This window comes from Ailuropoda melanoleuca, chromosome 16 (genome assembly GCF_002007445.2).
Source record: "Ailuropoda melanoleuca isolate Jingjing chromosome 16, ASM200744v2, whole genome shotgun sequence".
Classification (NCBI taxonomy): Eukaryota; Metazoa; Chordata; class Mammalia; order Carnivora; family Ursidae; genus Ailuropoda; species Ailuropoda melanoleuca.
The window spans coordinates 10624338-10637863 of record NC_048233.1 but is presented as its reverse complement, the minus strand read 5'-3'; the positions used below and the strand labels follow the sequence as shown (position 1 = coordinate 10637863).

Sequence of the window (13526 nt, the reverse complement as noted above, 5' to 3'; positions counted from 1 at the left end):
CATTGGTTTAAAGTAAAGAAGCAGTAAGTAATTCTCCAGATTTTTAGCTCTTTAGATTGGTACCAATCCAGGTGAAAGGGTTTACAAGGGTCTGCAGCTTACCTGGAAGGCTCAATTTAAAGTACTCTCAAGGCATCCAAAAAGAAGTGCATTCATTTGTGGTCATGAGGATCCCATTCAATTTGAGTCTTTTTTTTTTGGTGTTTCTAGAATTAGTACTTGGGATTGGCGCTATAGAATAAAACTAAAGATGCTCTGTGAGCACTAGATTGTGGCTGTGTATATTATCCAAGGAAGCCTTTTGAAAAATCTCACCAGAATAAAATGTCTGCAGAATGAGAATGATTTATCCCTAAGCTTTACTAGGTTTATATCTTTCTGCTTACCTTAATGCTCTCCCTCTTCATTCTGTCATCTTAACACCTGCCCAAATTGGTTTTTATCAGATACCAGTTGACATTTTATTTTTCTCTTTCTGTATTTTTCTTTTCTCTCTTTTTTTTTATTTTACTGGTCTCTATTTTATTTTTATTGTTTTTAAGTTTCTAATTCCAGTTAGTTAACATGCAGTGGTAATATAAGTTTCAGGTGTATAATACAGTAATTCAACACTTCCATACATCACCCAGGGCTCAACACTGACAAGTGCACCCCTTAATCCCCATCATCTATTTCACCCATTCTCTCCACCCCCTCCCCTAGTTCTGTTATTTTCTTACCCATATTTTGCTTATCCTATTCGATTTTTAAGAAAAACCTGCACAGGGGGTGGGGAGTAGGAATGAGCTACTATAACATTTATTATATCAAGTTAACTTTGTCAAGTTCATCAGAATTCACAGAACTCTAGTTTTGATGGCAGTTGACCCTTGGATAACACGTGTTTGAATTGTGTGGGTCCACTTACCTGCAGATTTTTTTGGTGAACACAGTACAGTAATGTAAATGTATTTCCCTTATTATTTTCTTAAAAACATTATCTTTCCCATAGCTTACTTTACTGTAAGAATATAGAATATCATATATATATACCATATAAAGTGGGTGTTAATTGACTCTGTGTTATCATTAGGCTTCCAGGCAACCACAGGCCTTCAGTTACGTTTTTGGGAAGTTAAAAGTTATACATGGATTTTTGACTACATGGGGGTTGGCAACCCTAACCTTCACATGGTTCAAGGGCCAACTGTATTTTGACTACTAGGTTAATTCAGAAGTAAAAGTGGTAGAAAAACTTTAGTGAGAAATTTTTCTTTTCTCTTCTGTTTTTTTTAAAGATTTTATTTACTTGTCAGAGAGAGAGTAAATGTACAAGCAGGGGGAGTGGCAGGCAAGGGAGAAGCTCCCCACTGAGCAAGGAGCCTGGTGTGTGTCATGATCCCAGGACCTGGACATCATAACCTGGGCCGAAGGCAGACACTTAACCAACTGAGCCACCCAGGTGTCTCAAGAAATTCCACCCAGATGTCCCAAGAAATTTTACTTTAAAGACTTTTCTCCTTAGCTGGAAAGAGCATGTCTGGCAATGGCAGTGCCATTATTCTTATTTTATAAAACTCTTAATGAAAGATTTGGCTGTATAAAACTCAAAAAAGATGCAGAAAAGCCTAATAAGAAGAATAATTTATGCAGTCTCACACTATTTTGTGTGTATTTTCTATGCTGGTATGTTTCTATATAGTCGGACATGGTGTCTGATTCAGGTTTTATGAAGTGTAGAATGGCTTGATTTTTCTGAAATTAGACTAGTTGAGGCCATAGTTGAAATGTCTCCTCTTTGGGAATTGAGTTGCCCATGTGGTTGGTTCTGGAGGGTTCTAAATCTTAAATATCCTCACCTCCAAAAGAAATGGGTCATTATTTTATTAGTTTTTAATTTATTCATTTTTGAAAACTATAGTTACTCCTCTTGGCTCCTTTGACATTTGCAGATCTATATCCTTTAAGATTTGAAATAAATTCTTTGAGGGATGTTTGGCTGTTTGTTTTTTTAATATAAAGTATTAGTGTGTGATATGGTAGCTTAAATATAGGGAAAAAAATAAGGTCCATAGTTTCCTTCGTTAATAATGCCTATATTTAGAAACTGCCCGTATCTGTTACTTACTACTATAAAACTGCAATTAAAACTTTATTTCAAAACATATGAAGAGAATCATGCCATAAGTCAGTGGTTCTCCAACTTTTTGGTTGGACCCATTATATGCTTAAATGTTATTGACAATCCCAGAGTTTTTGTTTATGTGTGTGTATATCTATTAATATTATATTAACAATCAGAGCAGCCGTTTAAAAGATATTTAATTGATTTAAAATAAGCTCATTACACATAAATATAAATAACATTTTTAATGAAAACTATGTTTTAAAATTGAAAAGAGTGATGTTGCTTTATATTTTTGCAAATCTATGATATTTGGTTTAAGAGAAGCCAGCTGGATTTTCATATCTCATTCTGCATTTAGTCAGCTAAGAGGCTAAATGTCGTTGTAGCTTTTTGGCGCCCCTCCACATACCCATGAGAGATTAAGAGGGGAAAAAGCAAATAGTGTCTTAGTAGTGTTACAAGAATGTTTGAATTCAGTACCCACCAGCGCTGGGAAAGGTTTTAGGAGACCCTGTGCACACTGTGAGAACTGCTGCTAGAAGGCCGGCTCTTAGGACAAACCCGTTGAGAACACCACAAAGTATTTTGTTCTTGGTTTGTCCTGACTTTGCCCCAGTGGGTGGCAAATTTGGGAGATACACATTTGGCGGAGCTAACTAGTACCAACCTTGTAGTTGGTGTTTTTTTGGGCGGTTGATCAACAGACAGTCACCAATTCTAATTAGATCACTACTAAATTCATTACAGATTGATTGCTCTTGCTTTTCTGCTTCTTGATATTTTATCTGCACGAATCTACTTTGATCTTAATGTAGCTTATCCCCGGTAATCACATGATAACCTGGGTTAAATGCATTTTGTCTGTAATAGAAGGAATTACTCCTTTTGGGGAGATTTTTTTTTCTTTCGGTGAGACTCATCCTAAGCAGTAGTCTTTGGTTCTGTCCTTGCTGAAACTTCTTCTGAATCTCTGTTTCTTTGCTTGCTAGTACGCTGGGGAGGAGGAGGAGGAAGGGAGCGGCAGCAGTGAAGGATTTGAGCCCCCTGCCACTGACGGGCAGTTCTCTGGGGCCCGGAGTCAGCTGCGCCGCCCCCAGTATCGCCCTCAGTACCGGAGGCGCTTCCCGCCTTACCACGTGGGACAGACCTTTGACCGTCGCTCACGGGTCTTTCCCCATCCCAACAGAATGCAGGTAAAATTGCACCTGGGACTTGTCTTCAGCAGTCCTCACCCCTCCATCCTTCCTCTGCCTCCTCTTCCTCCTCCTCCAACACCAGCCGCCGGGAATCAAACCTTGCTTGTGGCTTCCTGATGCTACAAAGGCTGAGGCAAGGCCTTTAGTGTGCTTTTTTCAGAGCAGGCATTCCAGTAACTACCAAAAGCATAACCACAGCATCCATGCCTGTAATTGGGCAGGCACCCTGGTGAATAGCGTATAGTTTAGAGCGACAGATGGTTATGCATTAAGAGCTTGAACTCTGAAGTCAGCAGACCTGGATTTGAATCTTGTCTCTGCTACTTGAATCTGTGAGCTTTCGAGAAAACCAATTTAATCCTCATCCATTAAATGGGGGATAATAAGGTACCTCTTCCATGGATTTATGATGATTAAATCAAAGGTGAAGATTTTATTTTAGCACGCTGCCTCGGGATAGATATAATCTTTAAAGTCCTTCATTTTTATGAGATGGAGTTAATTATTAAGAAAACCTAGTGTAGACATGGAGATTGTTGATTAGTTTTTCTCCTTTTTTACTGAAAAATACTGATACAGTTATTGTGAATTTGACCTTTAATTAATAAACTTGTACCAACTTCACAGTTCCCAGGAAACTTGGAAGACGGGACAGGATATCATTTTTGTTATCACTAGCTATAACTCTTTCCTCTTCGTGTCCTTGGTTTTTGTTTTCTGTTTTTCCACTAAGTGTTTTGACTGAACACTATGTTCAGTCTGTTCTTTGCTACCCATCTCCTGTCCTGTCATGCATGACTGTGTTCTTTCTACATTGCTTCTTGTTATTTCTCTTCCACTCTTTAACAGCTGTCCCTGACGAATGTGCTAAAAATAACAAGTAGACTTGCATATATGGAGAGATTGGGTCCATGAGGCATAGTAGGTTTCTTTAGGGCAGCACTCAGGGCTTCTAGGAAATGAGAACAGGAAGAGTCAGTGAGATTGTAATACGCATTTATTTTTAGGGCATTAGTTGTACTTTCCTGAAATAATCTTTCTTAGTATTTAGCACGTCCGCATGTATCATTTTTTTGAGAACATGAAGATTCTTTTTTCTGTGTTTTTAAAATAAATTATATTTCATCTTAGGAATTGAAGGTTCAGTGCAAAATGATTCCTCAGTGCTGTGTAGAGCAGCATTTGCACAAGGCTGTTTGAAAACTAATTTTGAGAAATGTATGCCTATTCTGATAATTGCACGTAGTTGTTTTAACTTGAGCTGAATCTCTTACCCTTTCCATATATGAAATAAAAGCTGTCCTTAGATTCCTTCAACATTTTTTCCTTACGATCTTTCTAATACATACCATGTTTGGATGTTCATTGACTAAAGAAATCTGCTTAAGGCAATCAACAGCATCAAATGAAAATCCCTGAAACCCTTTCATGCATGTAGGCTACTTCAAGGTTGTTAGTGTAATGGCTTAAAAGTATAGGGAGATCTCTAGGATGTTAAAATTATTGAGGTCAAATAGAAAAGTCTTTGCAAATATTTTCTACTAAATACTGAAATTTATTGGACACAACAGGGAAAAAATGATAATATACAGGACAATAGTATTTCCCTTATGTACAAAGGACATATATAGCATGATACATCAGTGACCAAATGACTTATATTTTTTTAAAGATAATATTCTAGGTTAATTTTAATTTAATTTTCACTTGGGAATTAAGTAGAAGTGGTTACTGAGCTAATAGCAACTATTTGAGTCTTTGAGAAAAGAAGTATATGGTAGAGAAAAGGGAGTATAAATTATTTGGCATTGACCAAGTGGCAGATGTTTGAAATCAATGCTCATTCAGTCTTCCCTGTAGCTTTATAAAATTGGCAGGGGTTTCCGTATTTTTGTTGGTGTTGTGACAAATGAAGAGATTTGAATATTTTTAAAAACTGGCAACTTTTACCTAAGGTTGCGTGGGCAGGAAGTTGTAGAGCTTGATTTAAACTCAGTCTCTGCCGATGCTCTTCCCATCTTACCATTCTAGTAAATTCTAATCCTTCATACATATTAATTGCTGTTTCTGTTTGCTTTTTGTGAATCAAAGTTCCTAGGGAAGAAGCAGCTTGGTTTTTTCAGAGCACTAAAGGGAGGCTGGTATGATTGGGACAGCTGTGAGTGAGGCTGCAAGGGGTCGGAGATGAGATTAGGGCCGTATCTTAGAGCAGATCCAGCCTGCCTGGTAGACTGATGAGGACTGCTCACCTGCTCTGAATGTGATGAAAAGCCAGTAAAGGGATATAAACAGGGAGGACACATATTTAAGAGCTCATGGGACTATTTATGGAAGCTAGACCACAGGAGGCGGGAGTGGAAGTAGGGAGACCAGCTGCTGTAATCTCCCCGTGCAGAGCTGGTCATGGTGTGGATGAGAATGCTAACAGTGGAGGTGTGCTAAGTGGCCAGATTTAGAAAATGTTTTAAACCCAGAAGTGACAACATTTGATAATGGAGTGAATATGTGGTGTGAGGATAAAGGATACCTCTGTGGTTTTTGATTTAAACAAATACAGTAAGACAGAAGAAAGATCAGGTTTAGGGGAAAGGTGGAAATCATCTGGAGATACCTCCCCCTCCCCACATTAAATTTTGCCTCCAAATGGAGATGTGAAATAGGCAGAAAAATAAAGCATAGTCGAGAGGGAGAACATGGCTTGAGTTAGGAAGGTGTCATTTTAGATAAGGTGGTTGACAAAGTCATATTTTGGGATCATATTTGAGAAGAGACCTAAATGAAGTGATGGAGCAAGTCTTTCAGGTACTGGGAAAGACCAGGAACGGCAGAGGGAATGGCAGGGACAGAGGCCCAAGGGAATTGGGGGTGGGGGGGGAGAGGGGGCAGAATGAAACTAGGTGGAACTTTGGAGTCATAAGGACATAGTAAAAGCCCTGGTGCAGGATGGGGTTAGCTATAAGATGAATGTAGGTTGAAAATTGATCCTAGGACTAAGTCCTGGGGCAGACTGACAATGCAAGATGAGGAAGATGAAGAATGACCAGATAGGGAGAACATATTTCAAGAAGGAAATGCTGTTAAATGCTGTTAAGCAGAGGAAGTTGGGCTGAGAATTGATACTGGGTTTGGTAACTTGGAGGTTAGTGGTGTGGTAAGGGCAAAAGTCTGGTTAGAATGAATTTAAGAGAGCAAAAGGTGGGGAAGAAAAGGTATTCTATTCTCCCTTGAGGTTTCTGTGGTAGTGGTGGTGGTGGTGGTGGTTTTCTTTTATATGTATGTCTGTAGAGAAACTCAAAGAAATGGGGCAGTAGCTGGAGGAGGATATGGGGTCAGGGCAAGGTTTTTGTTTGTTTTGATTTTGTTTTGACATTTAGTGACTTCTCTCCTGGCCTCCCTAACCCTTCCCTCCCCAACAACTTACTCCTAAAGCCATTATGGAGGGGCAAGTCAAATGTGCTATACATTCACACCCCCATACACAACATGTATATGTGTAATCATACTGTATATGTATAGATATATATTAGTATTTGTGTGTCTTATTTATGTCTATAGAAGTGGCCTGAAAACATTGAGCATACCTCGTCCCCAATTTTTCATTTCTAAATACCATGCTCCAATAAAAAGAAGCTCTCTTGGAGAAATGGCTGATTTCAGAGCTGGGCCAGAGAAAGTACAATATGAGCCCAGAACATCTTGTTGTGCCAAAAAGCAAGAAAGTACTCAAAGAATGTTGGAGACATGTCAGAGGGACACAAGCCAGCTTGAAAGGGCTCCCATTGGCCAGTAATGATAGTAACAGATTATAACTCATTGAATAAAATAGAAAACCATTAGTCTGTACAGATATAAATACATAAATGAATATATTGAGAATTTGGTGAGGAGGGAAATATTTACAGACTTTGAAAATACTTCTCAAAATCCTCATTAATTTCAAAGAGGAAAAGAGTAAATCTGCAGCAGAGCAGCCTTGGTAGATACCACCTTAACTACGTCTGAAAGTGAGCATTGTCAGTAACGGTACAAATTGAAACCATGTGCTGTCCAACAGGATGCAATGAGAAGAATGCAGTGTGACTTTTGTGGCTTCTCTGCCAAAGATGCATAAGCTAAACCATGAGGAAACACCAGACAGCCCCAAACTGGATAAAATAACTGGCCTGTAATCTTTAAAAGTGTCAGGGTCATGAAAATCAAGTAAAGATCGAAGAACTGTTCCAGGCAAAGAGACAGCTAAATTCGGTGTGTGTTCTGCATGGGTCTTTTTGCTGTCAAGGACGTTGTTGGAACAACTGGGGAAGCTTGAATGGGCCCTGAGGGTTAGGGTCTGTACTTCCAACTTTTCTGTAAGCTTGTGATTTTTTTTTTTAAGATTTTATTTATTCATTTGACAGAGATAGAGACAGCCAGCGAGAGAGGGAACACAAGCAGGGGGAGTGGGAGAGGAAGAAGCAGGCTCATAGCAGAGGAGCCTGATGTGGGGCTCGATCCCATAACGCCAGGATCACGCCCTGAGCCGAAGGCAGGCGCCCAAGCTTGTGATTTTTTAAGCATTGCAGAGGATGGGTGCTATTTCAGCCATTTATATGCCTGGATAGAAATGAGGGTATAGAGAAGAGGGAAAATTATACAGTGAAGGGGAGGAGGGATAGTGAGTCAAAGTGTTCGAGGAGGTGAGAGAGGAGTTGGCTTTGGATTTGAGCGTGAACCACTTACCCAGGGTTAGGAGAGAGGGGAAGAGTACGCACATACCTGCGTACCAGTACGCAGGTATGTGGGCAGATCTTAGAGTGAAAGAACATGGAAATTCTCTGCTGCCTGCTTCTCTTCTCTTAGTGAAATAGGGAGAAGCGAGGGATGTTAGTGTTGAGAAAAAGAAAGTTGAGATGTGGCTCTATTAAAGAATTTCAGAGATGTCTCATGGGTTTTCTCATTAGTTTTTAGTCATTTCTTTCTCTGGAAGTTTCACAGTAAATGAATTTTACACCCCCAACTTAAAGTTACATCAAGAAAGTGTAATTTTGTTATTTTTAAAGGTTATACTAAAATAATGCAAAGAGGTGAAAGGAAGAAATCAGAGGTGAAGGTGTAGTTAAGAGGTGTGGGAAAACCTTTGAATGTAGAAACCATTAATGGTTGAAGGGATACCCTGTTTTTGTAGAATCAATGGGTCTGAGTTTGAAAAGTGGAGAAGGTTCTTACTGCTCAAATGTAGTGTATCATTGTATTTCCTTTTACAATGTGGGGTTTTTTGTTTTTTTTTTTTTGTTAATGAATGAGTGGGACACTTCAAAATGTTGTTAGTATTATAAAATAAGGTGCTCTGTGATAGGCAAAAGACAGTTGTAGTGGAAATGAGTTTTTCTTTGCTATCGTTCATGAAGATCTAAATCAGTAAACAGTTCACTGTTAAACTTGACGGTTCTTGGCTTTATAATGAAGCATCTTTTTACTTAAAAATTCTGAATGCAACTGTGGGCTCTGTGTCTCTTTTTTCTGGTAGTATGACATTCATTTTCAGCTCTCACTGCATTCTTGTAGGCTGGTGAGATTGGAGAGATAAAGGAGGGAGTCCCAGAGGGGGCACAACTTCAGGGACCGGTTCATCGAAATCCAACTTACCGCCCACGGTACCGGAGGTATGTGACATTTTTCACTAACGACCAATTGAAGCACTTGGGAGCAGCAGTATAGTGGATGAGACTGTTGTGGGCCTGTTTCATGGATCTGTAATGTAATTAGAAGAAGTTTTGGGGGAACTCTGCAGTATGCTTTCAGATGGCTGTGGGACATTTCCCCCCTACCCAACAAAATATTTAGGTATCTCTATACCAAACTATTATTTGTATTTGTTAACTTTCATATGGTATGAATTAATACTTAATTTTTTATTATATTTAATGAAATAAACAGTAAATTAATTGATGGGTAATTCAGTGGTAGAGCTACAAGTGGAGGAAGAAGTGAGCGCCAAGAAAGTATTTGGGATACTGAATTCCGATATCCAAGGCAGTGTGGGTGTTAAGTCAGGCTACAGATCAGATTGTGTTAAAATTCCCACCTGGTACCTGTGTCTCCTTTTGGAGGTTCCTGGACACTTCAGATTCAGTTACTAGGTCTCTAAGATGGACATTAAAGAATAATTTACAATTTTTAAAAGTACTGATGAATCTAAGATAATGGTACCTGGTATAGTAGGCCCTCAGTAAACATGATACATTATTACTACCAGTGATGTCCGTATTAGTGAAGGGGTAGCTTATTTGTGCTTTATCCCTAGTGAAGACTGAATTGGGGTAGACTCCTTAAGAGCCTTTTAAAGCTCTTTTTATCATAACCCTTCCTGTTCCTCTCCCTGGTCCTTGATGTAAGTGAAAAAATAAGTATACCACCTTGATGTTTGGCATTAGGGGTTTATTGAAAAGAGAGTAAGTCTGTTATTTTGGGAAAGGATTTGTACCGCTCTGTGTCCTTTTTCCTCACAACATTCATTCCAGTTTTAGACATAATCACTCCTAATGATTAATTACTAAGGACTTTCAAAAATACAAGACTTCATAGAAATGTCTTAATGAAAACAGAAAGGAGACAGTGGTATATGTAGGTTCCAGCTCTGTCAGTCCCTGGCTGCGTGATCTTGGGAAAATTATATTTGACTTTTGTCGACCTATAAAAAGCAGCATTCCCGGGGCACCTGGGTGGCACAGCGGTTAAGCGTCTGCCTTCGGCTCAGGGCGGGATCCCGGCGTTCTGGGTTCCTCTCCCACTCCCCCTGCTTGTGTTCCCTCTCTCGCTGGCCATCTCCCTCTGTCAAAAAAAAAAAAAAAAAAAGGCAGCATTCCCTATGGTTCAATCAAATACTTATCCTCTCTACACTACTCTTGGTTTTCTCACTATAAACCCAACTCCCAGAATTAGCACTGAAATGAAATATTTAACACAAAAACATGCCAGCACAGGCTCTGGCCTGTAGTAATGTTAATTTCCCCCGTGTTTAATCCCCCAGTCTCCACTAAACTGTTCAAGGAGAGCAGATACCAGGCACCACTTTTCTTTTTAAATCTTGCTATCCTCGGTGCCTGTCAAGTGCCTGGCAGGATCATGGTATGTGTCCTACAAATAGGTATTCAGATGAAGAGGGAAAATAGTGGAAAAAATAGGGTTTTTCCACAAAAATCTCTATTCCATTTGCTGCATTAGCCTGTGTATAATTCTAGCAATAAAGACTGATCACTTAATCTTAAATAATAAAGATTATTCTCGAGGCCCCCCTGTCCTGTCGCACTTGTGCTCTTTTCTTTCGTGTTCTCTGCTCTAGAGGCCCTCCTCGCCCCCGACCTGCCCCAGCTGTTGGCGAGGCTGAAGATAAAGAGAACCAACAAGCGGCCAATGGTCCAAACCAGCCATCTGCTCGCCGTGGGTACCGGCGCCCGTACAACTATCGGCGTCGCCCCCGTCCTCCTAATGCTCCTTCACAAGATGGCAAAGAGGTAAATTCAGACAGCCTGAAGGGGATGTTGCCACATCATCCTTAATCATGTCAGACCCTATTTAGTATTGCATCCTAACAGTGGTTTGATAACCTGGTAACTAACAATTTATAGCATTTTATATGAACTGTTATTTATAATAACATTTATATTATATTTAACACTATATATTTATAAATGATAATATATTTTTAATATATTTTGCTTAACATCTATATCTACGTAATATATATTATGGAGAGAGACAATGCCCTGTACGTAACACAAAGCAAATATTTAAATTCAACTAATTACCATTCTCTGAAAGAATTATGCATACTAGTGGAGATTCAGAATTGAAATGTTTAGGGTTCTCCGAACAAAGGACAGCATTTAGAGAGGAGCCTCTCTAAAGCATGTATTGAAAGCAATTGGGTATCAGAGACTTTTTGTTACGGAGAGTGGTGGTGTTCAGTTGCCGTTTATGGGCCTTTCTTCTGTGGTAACTAATTTTTGACTCCTCGAGAATAGTTAATTTTGCACAGTGATTTACCTTCGGAAGCAGCAAGATTCCAACTTTTGAGACATTTTCATCTTGAACTTTCCATTGTCATCTGGGTTGATTAATTTCTGATTTGTGGTTTTGTTTTGTGTTTTAGACCAAGGCAGGCGAAGCGCCATCTGAGAACCCCGCTCCGGCCACCGAACAGAGCAGTGCTGAGTAACACCAGGCTCCGCAGGCACCATCACCATCACCAGGTAAGAGCTCCCCAGGCTTGAGGGGATATTTTCTTGTAAGTATTGTTGACTTCTGGCCTGAACTAGTTCTGTGGTTCCTCTGGGCCGACCCCTCATCTTCCTTTAGGATTCTGGAGAAAAAATAGTTTTAGTGGTTAAATATGGTATTTGCCCTCATTTTGCTAGGTTTTGGGGGGCATAAACATTCTGACAGTTAATAATAGTCAAATTTTTTTCCTCGACAATTTTTAATACTAATACCTCTAAAGAAAACTTTGGAAGTTTTACTTTTGTGACACCTAGTGGCCAGTTTGAACAAGATTGGTCTACAGAATAAATTTAAGAGAGTTTTTTTCTTCCCTTTGATAACCAGCATACTTTATTTTGAGGCAGTGCAGTATAATGTGTGAGAGCAAAGAGGCTTGTACTCAGTATAGGATCTGCTGCTCATTCGCTGGATGATACCGTGTGGCTTGTTTATCCTCTAGCTCAGCAATGTCTGCTGCTGATAAAACAGGGCTACCAACTAGACTGACTCACTAGGGTTGTTGTGGAGATTTAAGGAGAGAACAGGTATGAAGTGCTTGAACACTCAGCCTCTCAGTAAAGGTCAGTTTGCTGTCTTTATTGATATTTCCTGCTTTCTTGTTGGTGAAGACCTTGGAAACTTGATGTAGGTAGAAATACAACTAGAAAGACTGACCCAACTGTAGAGCCTCTCTTAGAGGAATTTAGAAGTCATAGTTGTTTTCTTTCTGGGTTTTTTACCTAATAACTCCTGGGACTTAATTTTGGAGTATTTCTTGGCTGTTGCCCTTTTCATTAAATAAAGAATTAGCTTTTAGTTAAAAAAGCTTGTTAAACTCACAGCCTTCTGTCAGGTAGACATGTGCTGTGCTGGGAATATTGTATTTTATCTCTGGGTTTCGTGGACAATATATCAGAATTAAACTCCCTATTTAAGTTTGCTTGCATTAACTGACTTAGAATTGTGCTTCAGTCATTTGGCTGTAACCTTCTACTTAGTAACATTATTTCTAGGTCTTCTAAGGAAATAATCCAAAATACAGGGAAACACATATTTCTACTACCTATAATCTAATATTGGGAAAGGGCTCAATTTGGGGGGATATTCGTGCTGGGAAATACTGTGCAGCCACTAAAATGATTATAAAGAATTAGTGATGCTGTAGTTCATTTGTTTGAAAAGGCTTCAGGACGTAATTTTCTCTTATATAGTTTTATAAAGTTTTTACTACTACATACTGAATGTGCTGGTTTATAAAAAACATTTTATTAAATGTATAGTTTACAAATCTATAGATGCAAGGATACATTTTGTTAAGAAGTTCTGAAATACTGTTTTTTGAAGTAAATTTTTGCCTTTTTATTCTTTTAACTCTTGGTCATTTTGTAACTCTAAGTTTGGTTTTAATTTTTTTCCAGGTGACCTAAAGAATTAATGACCATTAAAAAAATAAAACATAAAGCAGACCATGACCTTAACCAACACCAAAGAAACATCCAAGCAATAATGTGGAAGACTAATAACCAAGATGTGGACATTAGAATGTTTACTATTATTCTTTATGAAATGGACAACTACAAAGGACAATGTCAGCCAATTTTTCTAGCAAGCTGAGATCCCGGGAATGCCTGCACAAAAGACAAGAGAGCAACCTCCCCAGTTTCAGCAACCACTAGGTTTATATTTTTTTCCCTGGTTTTTACTGTTTTGGTAATATGAATTGAAAGAAGAAATATTAATACCACATGGGGAGAACCCCAACCAAAGAAATCTGAAATATATAGTAAATGCTTTTTTTCCTTTTTTGTTCATTTTGGATGCTGGTGCTAAACTTCCAAGTGTCGTGATTTAAAAAGAAATTTTATGCCCTTCTTATTTATTTCTAGGATGAGGGGAGGATAACATTTTTGCTTTCTTATGTGACTCTTTAAAAAGGTGCGGTATGAAGTTCCTCAAAAATAAAATTTTTACCCTTGAAAGGAAAA

General features: G+C 38.8%; 1 protein-coding gene across 3 annotated transcripts in view; it reads left to right on the top strand.

Annotated features, from left to right (window-relative positions):
• Positions 1 to 13526, top strand: part of YBX3 (Y-box binding protein 3) — a 24733-nt gene extending 11207 nt beyond the window's left edge. For 2 of the 3 annotated variants that reach the window (XM_034645054.1, XM_034645055.1), the window contains exons 6-10: positions 3097 to 3300; positions 8848 to 8945; positions 10625 to 10796; positions 11435 to 11534; positions 12960 to 13526. In XM_034645054.1, the coding sequence (XP_034500945.1) occupies positions 3097 to 3300; positions 8848 to 8945; positions 10625 to 10796; positions 11435 to 11500 (540 nt within the window). In that variant the 3' untranslated portion in view covers positions 11501 to 11534; positions 12960 to 13526. The remainder of the gene's footprint in view (positions 1 to 3096; positions 3301 to 8847; positions 8946 to 10624; positions 10797 to 11434; positions 11535 to 12959) is intronic. The other variant, XM_034645056.1, reaches the window with a different exon arrangement.